At 36.7% G+C, this 20,997-nt stretch overlaps 1 protein-coding gene across 13 annotated transcripts in view; it reads left to right on the top strand.

Moving 5' to 3' along the window:
* LOC128015600 (disks large homolog 1-like) overlaps window positions 1–20,997 on the top strand; it is a 112,683-nt gene that overhangs the window by 32,097 nt on the left and 59,589 nt on the right. For 8 of the 13 annotated variants that reach the window (XM_052599550.1, XM_052599551.1, XM_052599552.1 and 5 more), the window contains one exon: window positions 13,150–13,317. In XM_052599550.1, coding sequence (XP_052455510.1) covers window positions 13,150–13,317 — 168 coding nt within the window. Of the gene's footprint in view, window positions 1–13,149; window positions 13,318–18,381; window positions 18,490–20,997 lie in introns of all 13 variants that reach the window. The other 5 variants (XR_008183957.1, XM_052599549.1, XM_052599554.1 and 2 more) reach the window with 1 other exon arrangement.

Here is a 20,997-nt window from a genome sequence, read left to right on the forward strand (position 1 = left end):
GGTCTTGGTTCTGTGTGTCTCAGAGCATAGAAACTTGCACAGTGCACAGGATTACGGCTTGTACAGACTGATCATTTCTAAGCTTTCTGTCATTATAGCTGAACCTTCTTTTCTGTTAAGCATGAGATCAGAGGGCTCAGGGAAGCCCTTGTTGACTCTAGTGACCGTCAATCCCCTCCAGTGTAGAGCAAGCACAGAGAAGACTTCTTGCCATTTGAGCTTTGCTGAAACATAGCAATGTGCATGTTGGGTAGCCACTTCATTTGTTTATATGTGAAAACTAACACGTTGATGTATAAGTTTAATTTTGATCAAACAATTGTCTAAATTATAATGATGCTTAGCTAAGCTAAATGGTCTTTTAAAATGCATCATTGGCTGAATGTTTTATTCATAGGTTTTGCTGCCTATTTAAATGACAGTGAATTGCTGAATAATGAATAAGTAAAACTACAAACGCAAAGCATTTCGAGATTTAAGTCACTTTACAATACGATTTAGTGCATTAAGTATCTTAATGAACAACACCTGTATATGTTGATTTTCTGCATATATGAATTCATTTTAACATGTCGAGTTGTATAAATTAATATTTTAATGTATTATATATTCAGACACATGAATTAATGAGCGCCAGGTTGTAAATTAACCTACATCAATAAATGCAGTAATAAATTGTTGTTCATTGTTAGCTCATAATACATGATGTAATAATTAAGGTTATCAAACTGAATTTTAGTATTGTAAAGTGTTACTGATTGAGTTTTTTTTTTTGATCTAGACATTAATTATGTATAATAAAATGTAACTTTGTCCTGTGATGGTAAAGCTATCAGCAGCCATTACTCCAGTCTTCATTATCAATGTTGGAGCAGTTGTGCTGCTTAATATTTTTGTGGAAACCAGATACTTTTAGGATTCTTTGAATAGAAAGTTTAAAAGAACAGCATTTATTTGAAATACATTTTCTTTAAAAATGTAAAATCCTTTACGGTCACTTTTCAAAAATGTAAATATTAACTTGCTGGTATCAGTCGGTTTGTATACTGCTGATGAGAGAAAAATGTGAACTTGAAATGGAACGCTTCAGCACAGATTGTTTTACGAACTTCTCACAATATAATGTTTGCTATGAGTTTAAACAATAACACAGAGAGACAGAGGTCCTCATAGAAAAAAAAATATGTTAAACATTTTTGATGTAAATTCAAGCTCACTTCTCAATTCAGTTGATGTTTGAATAAACTGTTTGAATTATTCTATTTTCCTGTTGCCCAGTGATATAATTTTCTGTTTGAAGTAGATTATTAAAATGTGTCTAATCCTTTTAGTTGAAGATGTTTTCTCTAAAATCCCATTGAAAAAAACCTAGTTGTTCAGTCAGTTGATTTTATGATTTATTTTAAGCTTTTCCTGGACTTCTTTTCAGTGTTTCAGCATTTGTAGGTCATTTGTGATCAGGACAATTTACTGTATAGAACGTCACTCATTCAGTCATTTCCTTTTATACAAAGAAGCATAGCTCACCCAACAATGAAAATATGCCGAGAATTTATTAGTGGTCGACCGATATATATATATATCGCCTAGGGCCGATATATCGGCCGATATTTGAAGTTTTTCTGTTTGGACAATGTGTTCGATGCAGAACTTATTTTGATGTCACTGAGAGCTGCAGTGCCTGAGCGCACACAGTGCTCACACACTCAGTTCAACAGTTCTGTCTAATATGGATAGAAGTCGGTCTATAATCAGATAGAATGGTTAAACAAAGGAATTAATGTATACAGAAATTATTATAACGATTGCTTTTATATTAGGCCTATTAGAAAAGGAAGGCAAATATTATAATATTTTCTCATTTTCTATCAGCATTAAGCAAACACGCATTTATGTACTTTGTTAATCCATTATCAAATTAATTCAAATTTCTTAAATATTAAGAATAATAATGTTTACAAAATTTTTATCGGCTTCATATTGGCTACCAGCCCCCCTGCTTTCCAAGATATCAGCATTGGCTGTCAAAAAACACATATCGCTCGACCACTAGAATTTATTCACCCTCAGGCCATCCAAGATGATGAAATTTTACATTACAGCACTTGCTCACCAATGGATCCTCTGCAGTGAATGGGTGCCATCAGAATGAGCAGTATCATGGATAGAGGACAAATTTTTTTGCCAGAAGCAACCATTTGGTTATGGTTTGGTATTTGGTTTTACACATGGATTATTTTTTTTGGGCCATATGAACTCTCATTCTGATGGCACCCATTCACTGCTGAGGATCCATAAGTGAGCGAGTTCTGTAATGCAAAATTTCACCAAATCTGAATCTCAAAAACAGACTCCTCTACATCTTGTATGGCCTGAGGGCGAGTACATTTTCAGCAAAATTTACGTTTTTCAATCAACTATTCTAAGTTGTCTAAATTACTGTTTTCCTCTTTTTCTCTCCGCATTAATACGCTTTGGAGCAGCTACAGGTCATCAGATATATTTTTATGTTTTGTGTATATATTATTAGGGTGGTAGACCTGATGTAAAGGTCAGCAGATGGATGTCTGATATCTTACCAATTCCTTCTCTCTCAGGGATGTAGCTTGTAAAGGAAGTGTGTTTGGTATGCTGCGGACAGCTTGTTTTCTCCTGGCCTGTGGAGCTGTTTATTAGGTTTAGTGTCATCCCCATTCCTCTCGCTTTTCCCACCTGCCGTTTTTGTCATCAGCCGCTAATATGTCCTTAAATAGAAACCGCTGTGAAGATTAAAATGGCAAACTATATGAAGCTACAGTACTTTTAACAGATGTCACTTAATAATGAACTACTGTAAAATGTGACTATGATTCAAATACATAATCATCTCTCTGTGACAAATTATTGGTTAGCGATTTTATTTTTGTACTGGAGAAAATTCTGCAGCATGCATTCAGTGTCGCGTCTTGTCATCATACAATTTTTTTTAATTTGTACATGCTTTTTATAGAATAAAATGTCTTTTCTAGGTTGATATGACTGTAACATTTGTTTGAGTACATATAGAGTAGTACTGCATCCTTCATAACTCCAAAAAGTCTTTAGTTTTATTATATTCATAAGAGAAAGATAGTCTGTACCGATTTTTCCCGGAAAAACACGACCGGCTGGAGGCGTGACGTGAGGGCGGAGCTAAAGAATCACGAGCGCGAGTAAGCTTTTGCGTTGAGAGCGTTTGGAAGCTGTGACACCGTGAGGACAAAACCAACCAAAACAAACCATGGCTAACAGTCAGATTCAGCGTATATTTATGAAATTTAACAAGAGCAGCATCAGCAACAACGTCTCTATGTGGTATGTACTGAAACTGTTCCACTTTGTCGTCTTTTTTTTTTTTTAAGCTGTACATGTGGAAACTGCAGTTTGATGACAACATCGCATGTTGTTTACTTGATGTGCTCACGCGCCGATAGCTAAGTTAATAACACAAAGATATTTGAAGCAGTTTTACTCACCGCATGCGGTTCCAACACACGATCGTGACCCTTTTTCGTTGAGACTGCATTATCCTTAAGAAATAAATGATGTACAAATCCGGCGTCAAACTGAACCTTGTTTGTAAAACAAGCATCTTTCGAAATGCAGGGGAACAAACACACAGACTTGCACAACTCCGTTGATGCTCTGTAAACTCCATCCACTGGTCGCTTAATGCTGTTTCTGTTTTGGTAATCTGTGCAGGGTTGTCTTGCCCTGGCAACCAAAAAACACACTCCTTTTGTGACATTTCGCAAAGCTCTCGCTCTGATCAGTGACCTTCTGTTGTGCTCTCAGTGCTCTGCTATACGGGAGCGCGCGCTCTTCCGGCAAACGTGCCCTCAGGACCCATATAAGGAAATTCTGCTCCATCTAACGTCACACAGAGCCATACTCGAAAAAAACTTTCCTAAACTTGTGACAAACCGGAAGAGGTATTTTTGGAACAGAAATACTCCTTCAAACGTACAACTTAATTTGTGAAACTTTGTCCATGTTTAGCATGGGGATCCAACTCTTTAACAGTGTAAAAAACTCAGTAGGCATGAAATAGCGTTTCACCCCCCCTTTAATTATTAACATTTAGATCGTTACATGGTATATAATGACATATAGGACTAATAAGCTGCGATATGTTATTTCCTGAAATGGAAATAATTGCTATTTAGTGCAGATATTTACTGTGCAAGATGCAGTCTGATGTTTTATTCTGAAGATCAGTATTGAATCAGAATCAGAAAGAGCTTTATTGCCAAGTATGTTTGTGCATACAAGGAATTTGTTTTAGTGACATAAGCTTCCAGTACACAGAGACACCAACACACAGACAAAAAAAAAAAAAAAATGTAGCCAAATAAATAAGTGTATAAACAATTGTGCTATAAATGATAATGGGATAGGATTGAAAAAGATGCAGGGATGTACTAGGATGGAGGGGTAACAAATAAATATAAGGATGTTGCACTTTTGTTTGCATAAGCATAAGTGGGGAACATTTTAACTGTTCATGAGGTAGATTGCCTGGGGGAAGAAACTGTTTTTGTGCCTTGCTGTTCTGGTATTTGCGGCTCTGAGACGCCGGCCAGATGGCAAAAGTTCAAAAATGGGGTGACTTGGATGTGAGGGATCCAGAGTGATTTTATGAGCCCTTTTCCTCACTCTGGATGTATACAGTTCTTGAAGGGTGGGCAGGGGAGCACCAATAATCCTTTCAGCAGTCCGAACAGTTCTCTGTAGTCTTCTGATGTCCGATTTTGTTGCTGAGCCAAACCAGACAGTTATAGAAGTACACAGTACAGACTCAATGACGGCTGAGTAGAACTGTTTCAGCAGCTCCTGTGGCAAGTTAAACTTCCTCAGCTGGCGAAGGAAATACAACCTTTGTTGGGCCTTTTTTACAATGGAGTCAATGTGATTGTCCCACTTCAAGTCCTGAGAGATGGTGGTTCACAGGAATCTGAATGACTCCACTGCAGTGCTGTTCATGATGGTGAGTGGGGAAAGTGCAGGGGGGTTTCTCCTGTAGTCCACGATCATCTCCACTGTTTTGAGCGTGTTCAGCTCCAGGTTGTTAAGACTGCACCAGACAGCCAGCTGCTCAACCTCTTGTCTGTAAGCAGACTCATCACCGTCCTGGATGAGGCCGATGACTGTAGTGTCATCTGCAAACTTCAGGAGCTTGACAGAGGGGTCTTTAGAGGTGCAGTCGTTGGTGTAAAGGGAGAAGAGCAGAGGGGAGAGAACACATCCCTGAGGGGCACCAGTGTTGGTGGAGCAGCTGTTTGATGTGAATTTCCCCAGTCTCACTAACTGTTGCCTATCTGTCAGAAAGCTGGTGATCCACTGACAGATAGAGCTAGGAACAGAGAGCTGGGTCAGTTTGGTCTGGAGGGTTGTTGGGATGATGGTGTTGAAAGCCGAACTAAAGTCCACAAACAGGATCCTCACATAAGTCCCTGTTTTGTCCAGATGTTGCAGGATGAAGTGCAATCCTATGTTGATTGCATCATCCACGGACCTGTTTGCCCGGTAAGCAAACTGCAGGGGGTCCAGTAAGGGTCCAGTGATGTCCTTCAGATGACCCAGAACCAGTTTTTCGAATGACTTCATGACGACAGACGTTAGAGCCACAGGTCTGTAGTCGTTAAGTCCTGTTATCTTTGGTTTCTTTGGGATGGGGATGATGGTGGAGCGTTTGAAGCAGGAAGGTACTTCACACAACTCCAGGGATCTGTTGAAGATCTGTGAAAAGATGGGGGCCAGCTGGTCAGCACAGATTTTCAGACAGGCTGGTGTAACACCATCTGGGCCTGGTGCTTTTCTTCTTTTGTTCTTCTTGAAGACCTGGCACACATCATCTTCACAGATTTGAAGAGCAGTAGGTGTGGAACGGGGGATTGCAGGAGGTGTTAATGGTTGTGCAGGGAGATGGTCAGAATGGGTGTTGGGGGTTTCAAATCTGCAATAAAACTCATTCAGGTCGTTAGCAAGCCGTTGATTAGCCTCAGTGCAAGGGGATGGTGTCTTGTAGTTTGTGATGGCCCTCAGTCCTCTCCAAACTGAAGTTGAGTCGTTGGAAGAAAACTGGTCTTCCAACTTTTTAGCGTAGGTCTTTTTAGCCGCTCTGATCTCTTTGTTCAGTGTGTTCCTGGCCTGATTGTACAAGACCCTGTCCCCATTTCTGTAGGCATCCTCTTTGGCCTGACGAAGATGTCTGAGTTTTACTGTAAACCATGGCTTATCGTTGTTGAATGTTAAATAAGTCCTGGTAGGAATGCAAACATCCTCACAGAAACTAATATAGGATGTTACAGTCTCTGTGAGTTCGTCCAGATCGGTGGTAGCAGCTTCATTGGACAGTATTATCCTTTTACATATTGACTTATATAACTGAGCACTTTACATTTTAGTCACTTAACCGTGAAGCTCCTTTTGTGAGTGTCAGTTCCACATGCTCTAATATGAGCATCATTCATTAGCAATTTGTTACGTAAAGCATGTTAGAATTGATCACCCCGTCGTGTTGTTCCAAAACATGTATGCATTTCTTTTTTCTGAAAAACCCAAGCAAACAAAATTAATTTTATAAAATTAAAGTTCAATTTTGTTGGAAGGACCCTATGTGACCAGCTTCTAAAAATAAAAAAATAAATGCATCATATGTAAAATTTAAAATAACATTTAGAAAGGATTACGGTGTATTTGGAACAGAGTAAGTTAATAAATTTGGGAGTAAGTGTTAATTTAGATAATTTTCAAACCTTTTCTGCTGTCTAGAAGTATTTTAACTTATATTATGGATACTTGGCTGTTATGTTCAGAAAAGGATTGCTGAATCCAGCGTTTCTGGTTTAAAAGCTACTCTAAATTCATGTTGAGAAAATTGACTTTAGGGTGATAAAATAAAATCCTGTTTTTTTTTTTGTTGATTTAAATACAATTACAATATATATATATACTTTAATCAGCACAGTTAATACATAGCTTGAGGATGGTCAACACTTATTCCCATCTCAAAATCCTGAAGAAAGTATGTGAGCGATGCAACAAGCTTTGGTGTAAACGAGCTATATTAATCTTGTCAATAGATCAGAAATTAGAAATGATTCTCAATTTTGAATAAAATTGATTAAATATGTATTTTTTATTAATATTTTTCATGTCATTAACTTATGACTAAAAAGTAAATATAATTAATTGTATGATATGCCACCCAATTGCAAATGATTTGTTTAACTTATTGAAATATGATTAAACAGCCTATCACTGACGTGAAGTCAATCCATTTTACAATTGAATTTGCAGTTTAGTGTCAAATTAGGGTGGATTCTTTAATTTTGCCACTTTTTTTCTCTGCTTCCATTTAAAGTCTGTAAACCCCATGTCTCCACCCAGCATTTGCTTATGGCTGTTGTTCCTGTCTTGTGCAGACTGAATCTTCACAGTAATGCAGAGCTTTCTCTTAAAGGACCTACAGCTGGCTTCCTGCTAGTTAATTATAGTCATCTCAAGGGAGAGCTCCCAAGAAACAGACAGCCATCTTTTTTTTTTTGTGTGTGTAACATAAAATTTGTGCTTGATTTGTTTTTTAGGATATATGTTTCCAATTTGAGCTGTAAAATCTGTCCTTGTTTCTTTTAACTAATGCTTAATCGTAAAACACTAAAAGGATTATTCCAACCCAAAATGAAAATGTTGTCAATCACTTACCCCCATGTCATTCCAAACCCGTAAAATATAGTTTGTCTTCAGAACACAGTTTAAGATGTTTTGCTTGAAAACCGGGGGGCTTGTGACTGTCCCATAAATTGCCAGTTAAATTACACTGTCAAGATTCAGAAAAGTATGAAAAGCATCGTCAGAATAGTCCATCTGCCATCAGTGGTTCAACCGCAACATTAAAAAGCGACGAAAATAATTTTTGTACTAGAAGAAAACAAAAATAATAACTTTATTCAACATATAGCTCATCTGTGTCAGTCGCGACACAAGGATGCGCTGTTTTATTTAACGTTCAAATCAAAGCGTAAATACATGCAGAAAATGTGTCTGTGTGACACGGCTGACACAATAGCGTATGCTGCCTGCTTTCAGCGGATATTCTCCAAAATGTTGTTACAGTGAGTAAAGTTGTTTTTTTTGTTTTCTTCGCGTACACAAAGTATTCTCGTCACTTCATAACGTTACGGTTGAGCTACTGATGGGAGATGGACTATTCTGACAATGTCTTTCATACTTTTCTGGACCTTGACAGTCTAACTTACTTGGCAGTCTATGGGACAGTCACAAGCCTCCCGGTTTTCATCCAAAATATCTTAAATTGTGTTGTGACGAACAAAGCTTTTGCGGGTTTGGAACGATTTGGAGGTAAGTGATTAGTGACATAATTCAATTTCAGGGGTGGGGTATCCCTTTAAATGGTGTTTCCCAACCTTTATTTATTTATTTATTAATTTAATTTAATTTGTATTTATTTTTTGTCGTATATACCCCCGAAACTCAACTGAAAAGTTTCAGGAAAACATTCATCAAGACCAAACCACAAATGTGTTGGTGTTGAACACTGTTATTTCTATTAAAATTATTTTTTGAACATAATATGATGTATAATAAATTAATATGTCTCATAATTGAATTATAAATAGATAAATGTTTTTGCATGTTTATTAGTCCCAGCAGTTCAATTTGAGGTCTTTAGACTAGTTTATCTCAGGTAACATTTTGCAAGTGATAGCACTTATTGTTGCTTTATTTGTGTTGTCATCTGGTGTTTGAGTGTAACCAAATTCAGCCTGCTTCTGTTTTGGATGAGCAGTAGCAATGTGCTTTGAAAGTTTAATTTTAGGTTTTGCAGTGGGGACAGCTGGGAGAAGGGAGGGCCATGATGTTTTCTAGAGAGACAAGAGGCAGAAACTATTTTAATTCAGCTCACAGCACACTGTCTGTTTAGATGTCAGCTCTTTCTTCATCTCCCAGGTTGAAGCACAAGTCGGAGTGGACTTGATGATCTCATGTCTCGTTCCTGTCTGTCCTGTGGATCGCAGCAGGAAAAGGGCAGACAGAGGGAGGGAGAAGTACAGTTCTCTGTGCTTATTGGGATGGCATATAAAGTTCTGATCAAATATACATTTTATTTTTTCATAAATTTTACAACGGCACTTCTGGAAAATATAGCTTAAGCTATTTTGAAACATCATAGCTAGTATGTTGATGGTCCAAAATGGTCTGTCAGCTTTGACCAGTTTGGACCATATAGAAACCAGCATCAATGTTTCAGAAACTTTCAGATTAAAAGGATTATTCACCCCAAAAATAATATTCTGTAATCCTTTACTCACCCCTATTCTATTTCATGCTTGTATGATTGTACATTGAAAATGTTTTCGCTGTTTTTGTTGTTGTTTGTGACTTTGAAAGTAAATAGGGTCCAAAAGTTCCAAAAAGGACATAAAAGTAGTTTAATTGTAATCCATACATCTCCACTGGTTTAATCAAAGTCATCTGAAGTAATTTAGTCGTTATGTATGATAAGCAGAACATTTTGGAACAGCATCGGGTGAATAATTGATGACAGAATTTTAATTTAAGTGGTCTACACCTTTATTATTGATTTGCCAGCAGGAGGAGAAGGGAAATACATTAAAATATACAATACCTTTGAAAAAAATTGGGGGCAGTAGTTCTTTTTTTTTTTTTCAAAGAAAATGATATTGATAGAAATTGAAAGTCACATTGATCAAAAGTCATTTCAAATACATGCTATTAAAAACTTTCTGTTCGAGTAATTCCTTAAAATTTCCACCAAAAATAAGCAACACAACTATTTTAAACACTGATAATAATAAGAAATGTTTCTGAGCACCAAATCAGCATATTAAAAAATGATTTGTAAAGGATCATGCAGAACGTTTCATTTTTTTTTATCACAAGTACATTTAAATAATCTTTTATAAAATTGCACTTAATCTTTTTTTTCAGCTTTGCCATCACAAAAAAATAAAATAAAAAAATTATTTTTATACACACACACACAATATATAAAAAAACTGTTATTTTAGATTGCAATAATTTTTCATATTACTGATTACAGATTTTTTTATCAAATAAATGCAGCCTTGTTGATCTTAATAGACCGTTTCAAAACCATAAAAAAAAAATCGTAAATATAATGCAACTAGTGGCATAATTAGGTCAGATGCTTTGAAATGGGCCTGTGCTGTCTGTTAAATCTAACAGTGTCTCAGTTTATAATTTAAACTGTTATTATTCTAAACCTGTAGAATTTATTTCATTATTGACCCCTTTTTTTGTCAAACAGAATGCTTGCCTTTTGTTTGAAGGGCCTCTGATATTAAGCAACACCTGCTCAGCCGAAGTGAATGTGCCAGACTTCATAATCCCAAATTATGCTGATTACGCATTTATCATGCAAATGATGGTTCGTCTTGTGGAGTGAATATGGTGGTTTTGGCTGTGGGATGTGCAGCCACAGAGCTCTCCTGAAGGTATTCAAGGTGAAGCATCCATAATAAAGTGCTGTGTTTGCTGAGCTCTTGGCTTCGGTATGTTTTCTGCCAGATAAACCGACAAGAGCTGACATCTTTACAGCCGCACGGTTAGACCTGAGACAGAAGGGGCACGAGGAGCAGGCGCGGCCCTCTTCCACTCCTTAAGATCCTATACAGCATCCATCAAACTGCATTTCATTCTCAAGGTTCACCCTGCTCTAGGGCAGTGGCATTGTATTGTAGAGGACGTCGCCTGTGTAAAGCCTGTCTAGCATTCGTTTTTCACTGCTGTCAAGTTTTCCGAGACCTGTCCTCCTCGCTTGAATGGCTGTGTGAGTGATCTCTCTGCATTTGTTAGGTTTTACTGACGTTTGCTCAGTTTGGACGGACCAGCATAGAGCGAGAGAGTCGAGCAGCTCATTATCCAGGCAAGCTGGCCTCACAGTGGCAGCGGCTGCGCGCCTGAAGCCGAGTCACTGAAGCACTCAGCGGTGTAATAACATCTCCAAAACTGCTCCCCGTCTGTCCCTTTCTCTCCCAGCAGTGGCCCAGAGTTCAAACTCACCTTTCAATTTTGCTGGCTTTGTGGCCCGCTGAGAGTTCAGTTTGAACTTTTGAGTTGTTCCGAACAAGGCAAAGGACTCTGTGCACAGCATTTCTGCTGAAAACTCAGCAGACTTTTTAGGATTTTGAGTTCCCATTTACCAAAGCATCAGTAGTACCGGTAGTAGCAGCAGACTTCTTCTCTGTCTGTTTAATACTGTATATTAAATACAGAGCTCAACAATATTTTTTTTTCTTCTTCTGCTGGGCTGGTTGAATCAGTCGTTCAGTTTTTTTTAATTTGTACTGGTCCCACCAATTAAAAAAAAAAAAAAAAAAAAAAAAAAAAATATATATATATATATATATATGTGTGTGTGTCTATATATATATATATAATATATATATATATATATATATATATATATATATATATATATATATATATATATATATATATATATATATAAAATATTACAATTAATTAATTATTATTTTACATTTTTTTGCTTTTGAATTTTTTACTGTAACCAGTATTTATATTTATATTTAACAGTTCAGTTTATTATTTTTACTGGTTCCACCACAAAATAAGGTTAACATTATTTCTTAGACTAAACTATTAATCAATTATTGAAAATATTATACCTGTTGCTTTTTGGTTTGGTTTGGAATTTGTATAACATTTCAGTTTATTTATTAATTCACACTGGTCCCACACGAAAAAAATTTTTTTTGAAACAAACTATATGACATAAAAAAAATAATAATAATAATTAATTACTAATTATATATTATATTTTTAATTTGTTTTAATTACTAAATATCTTGCATGTATTTCTCTCTCTCTCTCTCTCTCTCTCTCTCTCTCTCTATATATTCTATATATATTCTGATTATTATTACTATTTCACTAACGCCATATAATTTGATTCTGTGTCTTTATGCTGAACTTCAGATCATTACATCAGTAGCTTGTGATGTGCTAAATAGGGCATGGGATTCTACTGTGAATCTCCATGTTGGCAAATCTACTCAGTCTTCCCCCATGCTGCTCGGAGGCAGTGACATTACTGTAAGGAACCAGCATAAGACCTCATCTTGGAGTTTGTCCCACTTTTTCTACCTTCCCTTAGAAACCTGCCCTCTTTTTTTTCCATCTAGACTTGTGTTTGCATTTCCTAACCCATATCCTAGGAATGCCATACAGGTGGGCATATGTATCAGGGTCAACAAGGCATCTGGACAAGATGGATGTCTGTGGATAAAAGGCACTGCTAAATAATTTGCGTTTCCCGATAAGAAAGTTACAGAACAATATTTCACATGCAGTCATGGCAGATTGGGGTCGACTGTGCAGCGGGTAGGATCCGGGGGTGCCTGGCTCATTTAAAAAGTGTTTCCCATCTCAGTAGTGTGGTCTAGAGAGAAATGTAGTTGAAATAGTGTTTCACAGTTCTGTATCAGTCCTGTATTTAAACTTTGTGATGTCTTGTTTTATTTTTCTTCAGATCAGAAGTATTCTACTGTACATTGCGGTTTGAATTTGAATGCCCAAGGCTCAGAATTAACCAGTGTTAAATATTTACTAGACAATATATATATATATTTGCCAGCGAGAAAAAAAATTATGTAAAAGAAACACTTCATTATTTTTCTCACATCACCTGCAAATCTTTTTTTAAATTTATCTAAAATCCCCCCCAAAAATGTATGATTGTATAAAATTTCATTAAAAAATTATGTATGATTGGTATTTGTAAAAATTGCGAATTGGGTAAAATGTAGCTCATGCAAATCTAAAAATTTTTTAGTCATAGGTTTTTTTTTCTTTTTTTTCTTTTTTTTGCAGTGTCATCATTAAAACATAATCCTATATTCAGCATTCCCTTGTCTACTTGTGGTATGAAGAGCTTTCTCTCTCACTGGTCGTACGACATCAAGTTGTGTATCAAACATTTTGTGTTTGGGCCAGTGTAGCTATAAGCAATGTGTTTAGTATAGCATTGTATTAAAACTGCACGCATTCTCTCTCTCTCTCTCACTCTCTCTCTATCTCTCTCTCTCTCTCTCTCTCTCTCAGAAATACAGATATCAGGATGAGGATACCACATCGCCTCCAGAACACAGCTCTCCACACCTACCAGGGGATGTGCGTCCTCCTGAGCTGGTGCAGGTGTCGGAGAAGAACATCTCCCAGATTGAGAATGTACACGGCTATGTTTCCCATTCACACATCTCTCCTATGAAGGTAAAATCTCCCAGCATTCCTCTGGCTCCATGACAGATTTCTGTGCTGCATGGCATCTATATTCTGTGTCTCTGTGCACTCTGTAAACATGCTTGAATGTTGTGTGTGATAGAATCTCCATCAGTGTCATGTTTACACATGCACAAACATAAACACAAAATCATTTACATTCATGTACACTAAATGAAGACTCAGATTCAATAAGCAAATTAATCATCAGCTGAAGTCTGTTCAGCTGAAGTCTGTCACATTTCGGATGAGAGTGCTGACGGATGTTTTCCATGCAGAGCTCACAAACACGATCTAGAATTAAATTTGTGGTAGATTATTTTCATTATCGATTAGTGATTTTATCAATAAAATCAGCTCTGTTGGTGACACTTTAGTACGAAAAAGCAGATGCATTTATTGAAATGTATAGAACATTGTATCTTGGATGAATATTTCAGTTCAGTGTTTTGAGGGATGTGAAGTAGTTTCTGCCACTGAAATGTAAGAAAAGTTTTTTCTAGCCTCATCTTTGTTTGCTGGTTTCAAATGGTTTATGGCAACGCTGGCAACCACCTTAGAAATAACTAGAAAAAAATATATATTTATTAATAAATTGTTTTTTGCTTTTTGTTTGGGATTTTTTACAGCCCATCTGTATTTAACCAGCTAGATAATATTATCCATCTATCCGTCTATCCATCTATCCATCTATGTAATATTTTATGTATATGCATGTATATGTGTGTATGTATGTGTATATATATATATGTGTGTGTGTGTGTGTGTTTGTGTTTGTGTGTAATTTTTTTCAGCAGATTATTCATTTAGCATCTATTTTTTAATGCTTATTTATTTGTTTGTTTGTTTCTTTATTTATTTGATTATAATTTTTTTTTTCCTGTTTTAGATTAAAGAAATTCGTTTTGCAGACTAGCCAAATCAACTGAACACTAGCTTGCCCAAGTTGGAAGATCAGCTAGACCAGTTTAAACCATTTAGGACCAGTAAAACAGCTTTGGCTGGGTTAGTTGGCTTTCTTTCAGCCAGGTAGATGGAGTAACTTTCACCTGTAGTGCTGTTTGGAAGCTTTGAGCTCAAAACAAAGTATTGTAATCTAGCTGCTTCATTGTATAAAGTTCAACATAGAGTAGTGTGTAATATATCATGTCCACTGCTGAGAAAACAGGTCAGTAGCAAGCAACCCTTGAAAAATAATAGCTCTGTTCCAAATGCTAGTGCCTCGCTGTCTACTTCCTACAAAATGAACCTCTTAAGGCATTGGTTTGAACATTTCTACTTGTACGCTTCAAACTTTCTACTTAGGCATAATGGATGAATAGTGCTCATGAAGTGCACGTGAGAATAGACTCCCAGCTGATTCAAAGTAAAGTATGTGTTAGCACATGTTGAATGATTCTGTTTACTGGTCAAATGAGAAACCTTTCAGGGTCAGGTTATGTTTAGGTTTTATTTTTTATTTTTTAGAAATCTGTTATGATTAGGCCGACACAGAAAGAATCTGCACATTGTTTCTTATTTTCTCTATTGCTTACAGAATTTAGCAGAATGAATTTAAGTATGGTAAATTAAACTGTTAAACTGCTCTGGGAAAACTACAATCATATTGGTAAGACTTTAAATAATATCACATAACATTACAGTGACCTAACCAGATGTGATGCCATAAAGCAATTCACAATAAGAACTCTCCATAACCGTTTTTATTTTATTTTGGCCAGCAATGATATTTTGTTGATCATTTTGTTTCTATATCTGTGGCCATTTTCAAAACAATTTTTTGAAATTTATATTTATATTTATTATTTATATATATATATATATATATATGTGTGTATATATATGTATGTATGTATGTATGTATGTATGTATGTGTGTATGTATGTATATGTTCCCTCATGGTGGAATGACCTCCCCAACTCAATCCGAGCAGCTGAGTCCTTAGCCATCTTCAAGAATCGGCTTAAATCACATCTCTTTCATTTTATTTGACCCTCTAACTTTAACACTCACTATTTTTTTTTTTTTTTTTTTTTTTTTTTTTTTGATCAAGGTCTCTTTTATTTTCAAAGATAACAAACAAAAGATAAACAATATTCACATGAAATAGTCAAGTCTAGTTCCTGTAAATACAAACAACCCAAACAGCTCCCCAATGCCCCCAAACCACATGTACTGGACCCCAACGAATTACCATGCAACCAGACATACTCCGATATGAGTCTGCAGATTCATACATATATAATTAAAATATCTAAATAAAATAAAATGACATCATCCATAAATAAAAATAAATAAATAAATTAATTAATTAAAAAATGCATGCACATATGCATTGCACACACAATTGGGTTACATAGACATGTTGATAGCTGCCGTGCCTTCTACAAAGGAGATAAAAGGCTGCCAGATTGTATAGAATTTTCTAGTGGACCCTCTTACAGTGTATCTAATTTTTTCTAAGTGAACATAACTCATAACCTCCCTAATCCATTGGCCATATGTTGGGGGGAGAGCATCTTTCCATTTGAAAAGAATAAGCCTCCTAGCCAACAAAGAGCAGAAGGCCATCATATTTAGGTGGCGCCCAGAAAAGGTGTCATCTACCGGAGCCACACCAAACAATGAAAGGAGATGGTTGTATTGTTCTTCCACATATTTCAGAGAATGCCTCAAAGATGGACTGCCAAAAATTATGCAGCTTAGGGCACAACCAAAACATGTGTAATAGTGTAGCAGGAGCCTGTCTGCACCGATCACACGTAGGATCAATACTCGTTTTAATTCTAGACAATCTATCTTTGGTCCAGTGAAGACGGTGCACTATTTTAAATTGAACCACAGCATGTCTGAGGCATATAGAGGAAGAATAGATACGCTGTATAATTTTTTGCCAGGTTTCTTCTGAAATCGTTTCATTTAGGTCTGTTTCCCATTTAATTCTAAGGCAATCGAGACTATTCAAGTTATACGTATTGAGCAATGTATAAATTCTGCCTATTACTTGTTTTATGTTAACTTTACATTTTAAAATTGTTTCAAGCAGAGATTCAGAAGGCCTCAAAGGAAAACAGTCAGAGTTAGAGCCCCACGAAACCTCTAAGCTGCAGATACCTGAAGAAATGCGATTTATGGAGACCATACTTCTGTTGCAATTGTATAAAGCTGGCAAAACTATTCCTAGAGGTCAGATAATGTACCTATCCCATTCCTGCCCATACACTAAAAGCTTCATCCATCATTGATGGGACAAACAAATGATTCTTTATCTATGGTGCATCAAGTGAGAGATCAGTGAGATTAAAGGTCCTTCTAAACTGATTCCATGTTTTAACTGAATGGATAACAACTGGATTCTTGGTGAAGGCTGAGATAGGCTGTTTTAAAGGTAGTTTGGAACATAATAAAGCTGCCGGGGAGGTAGATCCAATGGATGCCCTCTCTAGCGCCATCCAATCAGTACTATTGACATCCGTGAAAATTTCTGGCTTTAATGCAGGATATTAAATAATTTTGTCACTGTTGATCAAATTTCCCATGTATCCAATCTCGCTTTACGCACTCTCTGCCTTGATGATGATGTGAATGTATGCTTTCATGACACATGAACCACGTGCCCCAGGTCAGGTTTCTATTTACAGAGCGCTCTACTGGCAGTCAAGACACGGGGATGCTTCTATCCAGGGTAACAGATTGTTGAACCTTTCTCTTCAGTTGCACACAGCCCGAGTTCGGCTCCTAAAGCAAATGCAGTATGTTTAACATCATATTGATTCAAAGTCATAGATGTTTGAGATTTTTGCCTGTTTATGAGATGTTTGGCTGGTACTGTCGTCACAGATGGAGGTGACATCTTGTGGCTCCCCATGTCCCACAGTTGTAGTGTCCTGTAACTGGCCTGCGTACTTGTAAACGCCTATAATGATATCTGTGCTGAAGCACAGCAGAGCTCTGCTGTGATATTTTTATCATGAATAGTGTGTTTGTCACTTCGGAAGTAAGAGAAGTGGGTCACATTATGTTACATAATGTGGAAAAACTGAGTGGTAAATTGTGATTATTTTAATAGTAACTATGTTGAATTTTGTAGTTTTCATAGGCAAAATTCAATATACACCACTATTCAATAGTTTGTAAGATTTTGTAATGTTTTTGAAGAGGTGTCTTATGCTCACCAAGGCTGCATTTATTTGATCAAAAACAGAAAAAAAGTAGTGTTGTGAAACATTATTACAATTGAATTAGAAAACTTTTTTTTTTTGTAATATGTTTTAAAATGTTATTTATTCCTAGGATGGCAAGCTGCCATTATTAGTGTCACATGATCAAAGTTATGATCATGATCCAGTTATGTTTCCACTCGAGCTTTTTTACGTGGGTTTCAGTTCTGTAGAAACTTTGTGGAACTTTCTGTGGAGTTGAGTGGGTGCAATTCTATGTGGATCTGCCTATGAGAAACTATGCGGATTAATCCAAATACATACAGGATTTACATCATTTTAAATCAAATTAGATGTTGACATATTAGATTCCAGTTATTCTCATTGATTCATGTCAAGCATTTACTGCAGAGAACACCTATTTCATGCTTTTACCATCTCGTATGACACACAAGCATTCTCAGAATGACTCCATGCTATGGAAATGACATCAATTTCCTGCTGTCTTCTGCCACACAACTTCAAGTGTGTGCTCTTTATGAGTGTGTGCAGCTCATCATGATGATCCATGGTTTTAGAAGAGTGCTTTGTATGTGTGCTGCATCATGAACGATCATCATTATGGGTGATTAGGGTTCAGTCATTAGACTGAACTCACCTCACACCACCCATTATTCTATTCCTCACTCGTTTTTTGCATTTGCCAGCTGTTTGTTGCTTAGTGAAGTTGTTGTGTTATGTCAGTAGCTGCATGGGTTTCAATGTAGGGTACCACACTTTCATATACTTCACCTTTCTGCTTGTGGGCACATTGTTTCATATAATTGTGTGTGTGTTTTTATCGGACTGTGTTTGCTACACCTATTTATCACCTGAGCTGCCTGCCCCTCTTCAGGTAGAGTCTCTGGAGTGTGTTTTTGACGGGCTGTCTACGTTAGGAGGTGAGGAGGTCCCAGCCCCTGCCTTTGCCACACTATACTCGCAAAGTGACACATTGATGCAGGTAACCCAGCGTGATTACATTTTTATATGTGTGTTTGATTCACCAACCACTGCTCTCTATGCCAAAATGATATAACAGATGGCACAAGCTTATAATTTAGAGAAAACTGTGTTGTAGTTTGCTATGTAAGCACTAGGTGGCAGAGATGCTACAGTGTTAGATGGTGTGTATGTAAATAAGCTGTAGTTTGGACTATATATTTTTTTAATCATATGTTCATATTTTTATACAGTAAGTTTGAAGACACAAATATCCCTATTTAATTTCTTAATTTTCTGTATTATTTGAAAGAAAGAGTGTCTTTTAGAATTTGTAACCAAAATGTAATAATGTGTTCTACCTCTGAAACAAGTCGTGTTAACCAATAGCTGAATAGCTATGAAAGGGATAGTAGAAATACAAATTCTGTCATCATTTACTCAACCTCAAGTTTTCCCAAACGTGAACGAGTTTCTTTCTTCTGTTGAATACAAAAGAAGATATTTCAAAGAAAGTTGACGGTAGCCATTGACTTCCATAGTATGAAAAAATAAGAATATTTGGAAGTCAGTGGCTACCGTCAACTGTTTGGTTACAAACAAACAAACAAAAAAAAAACTTGTTTTGTGTTCAGCACAAGAAAGAAACTCCAACAGGTTTGGAGCAACTTGAGGGTGAAAAAATGATGACAGAATTAGCATTTTTGGGTGAATATTTCTTTAAGGCATTATTATAGATGACTTCAGATTGCTCTGACTTCATTCTGTTATGCAACAGGCACCATCTATTCATTAAAAATCCTGTTTTTAAATAAATCAATCAATCAATAAATAAATAAATCAATATATATAAATCAATCAATAAATAAATCCCATTACAAAAGTAAGATGTGTTTCGAATGCCATGTCACATTGACTTGAATATCTCGGGCTCTTAATTATTTTCTTAAGAATATTAAATTTCTTGAAAACTAATGTGAGTTTCTTGTTTTTAGATTTTATTTATAAATTTTTGCAAATACATTTAAAGTGATTAAAAAAAAAAAGTCATAAGGAACAATTTTGACACGTTTGGGGCAAATACAAGTACAGGTGCAAACAGTTTTGTAGCTGAATACGGTTTCATTTTTATATCAGTGTGAAATGTTAGTCGCCGTAACCTTTTATGGTATTTGTAAGTAATTACCTTATCTGTTTGTTGGTGGCAAAAGTAATGTTTTCTAATAAACTGGACTTGTGCCAGTTTCTGGGTCAAGGAGGATTAAATAATTCATTCTTAATTTGTTGCACAGCTACTCTAACAAACCATGCTCATCAGTAGGTCAAAGCATTTTGTCTCTTTAGGGTGAAATGGTCAAACTAGCCTTGTGAGTCCAAACCTGACGTAAAGCTTAGTAGATGTAGTTAACATTTGATTAATGAAATCACGTTCTGTATTAGTGCATGTTTAAGCTAGTTTTTAAATCTTTGTTTTTCTCATATAAGCCTGCATGAAGCTGTTCAAATATACTGTCAGTTTTTTGTTGTCGTTGTTGTTGTTGTTTTTTGTTTTTGTGGAAAGCCTTGCTAGATTTTCTTCTGTGTATATGCGTTTGTTTTATTTTCAACAAATGAAGTGTGACTCTGTTGGCACATTCAGAGAGTTGTTTCCTGTTCATTGAACAGAATATCAGGCCACCTTTAAAATGGGAATTTGGTGTTTATAGGTTTGTGGCAACAACGATTTTCTGCCGAATTTCTTTCACACAGACATATGCTGCAAGCCTGTTTATACCTCAGCTACTTGGTTATTTCATATTGGAATAATGTCATATTTAAGTGTGTTTTATGACATTTGTCACAACATTTAGCTAGAACAGAACTGAATTAATAATATTTTTTTTTCCATTTACATTTGGCTGCCACTTTGTAGCCTTTCCATGACTTTACATGTGGAGAAAAATAAATTACTAATTGTGGCTATATATAAGCATTATAATGTGTTTTGTACAGGCTTTTCCAGTTGATTTTTTTTCAGCTGTTTTCACATTTGACGTCCGTATTATTTGAATAACTGTACACACACATTAATTACTTTATCAAAAATACAGGAAAACACTGATATTTCAAAGCGTGCGGTCACACCACCGTGATCGGTCTTGGCCGGTGCCCGAAGTGTGCGGTCACACCCCTGTGATCGGTCTTGGCCGGTGCCCGAAGTGTGCGGTCACACCCCCATGATCGGTCTTGGCCGGTGCCCGAAGTGTGCGGTCACACCGCTGTGATCGGTCTTGGCCGGTGCCCGAAGTGTGCGGTCACACCCCCATGATCGGTCTTGGCCGGTGCCCGAAGCGTGCGGTCACACCGCTGTGATCGGTCTTGGCCGGTGCCCGAAGCGTGCGGTCACACCGCTGTGATCGGTCTTGGCCGGTGCCCGAAGCGTGCGGTCACACCGCTGTGATCGGTCTTGGCCGGTGCCCGAAGTGTGCGGTCACACCCCCATGATCGGTCTTGGCCGGTGCCCGAAGCGTGCGGTCACACCGCTGTGATC

The sequence above is a fragment of the Carassius gibelio genome, chromosome A6, assembly GCF_023724105.1.
Source record: "Carassius gibelio isolate Cgi1373 ecotype wild population from Czech Republic chromosome A6, carGib1.2-hapl.c, whole genome shotgun sequence".
NCBI classification, from domain to species: domain Eukaryota; kingdom Metazoa; phylum Chordata; class Actinopteri; order Cypriniformes; family Cyprinidae; genus Carassius; species Carassius gibelio.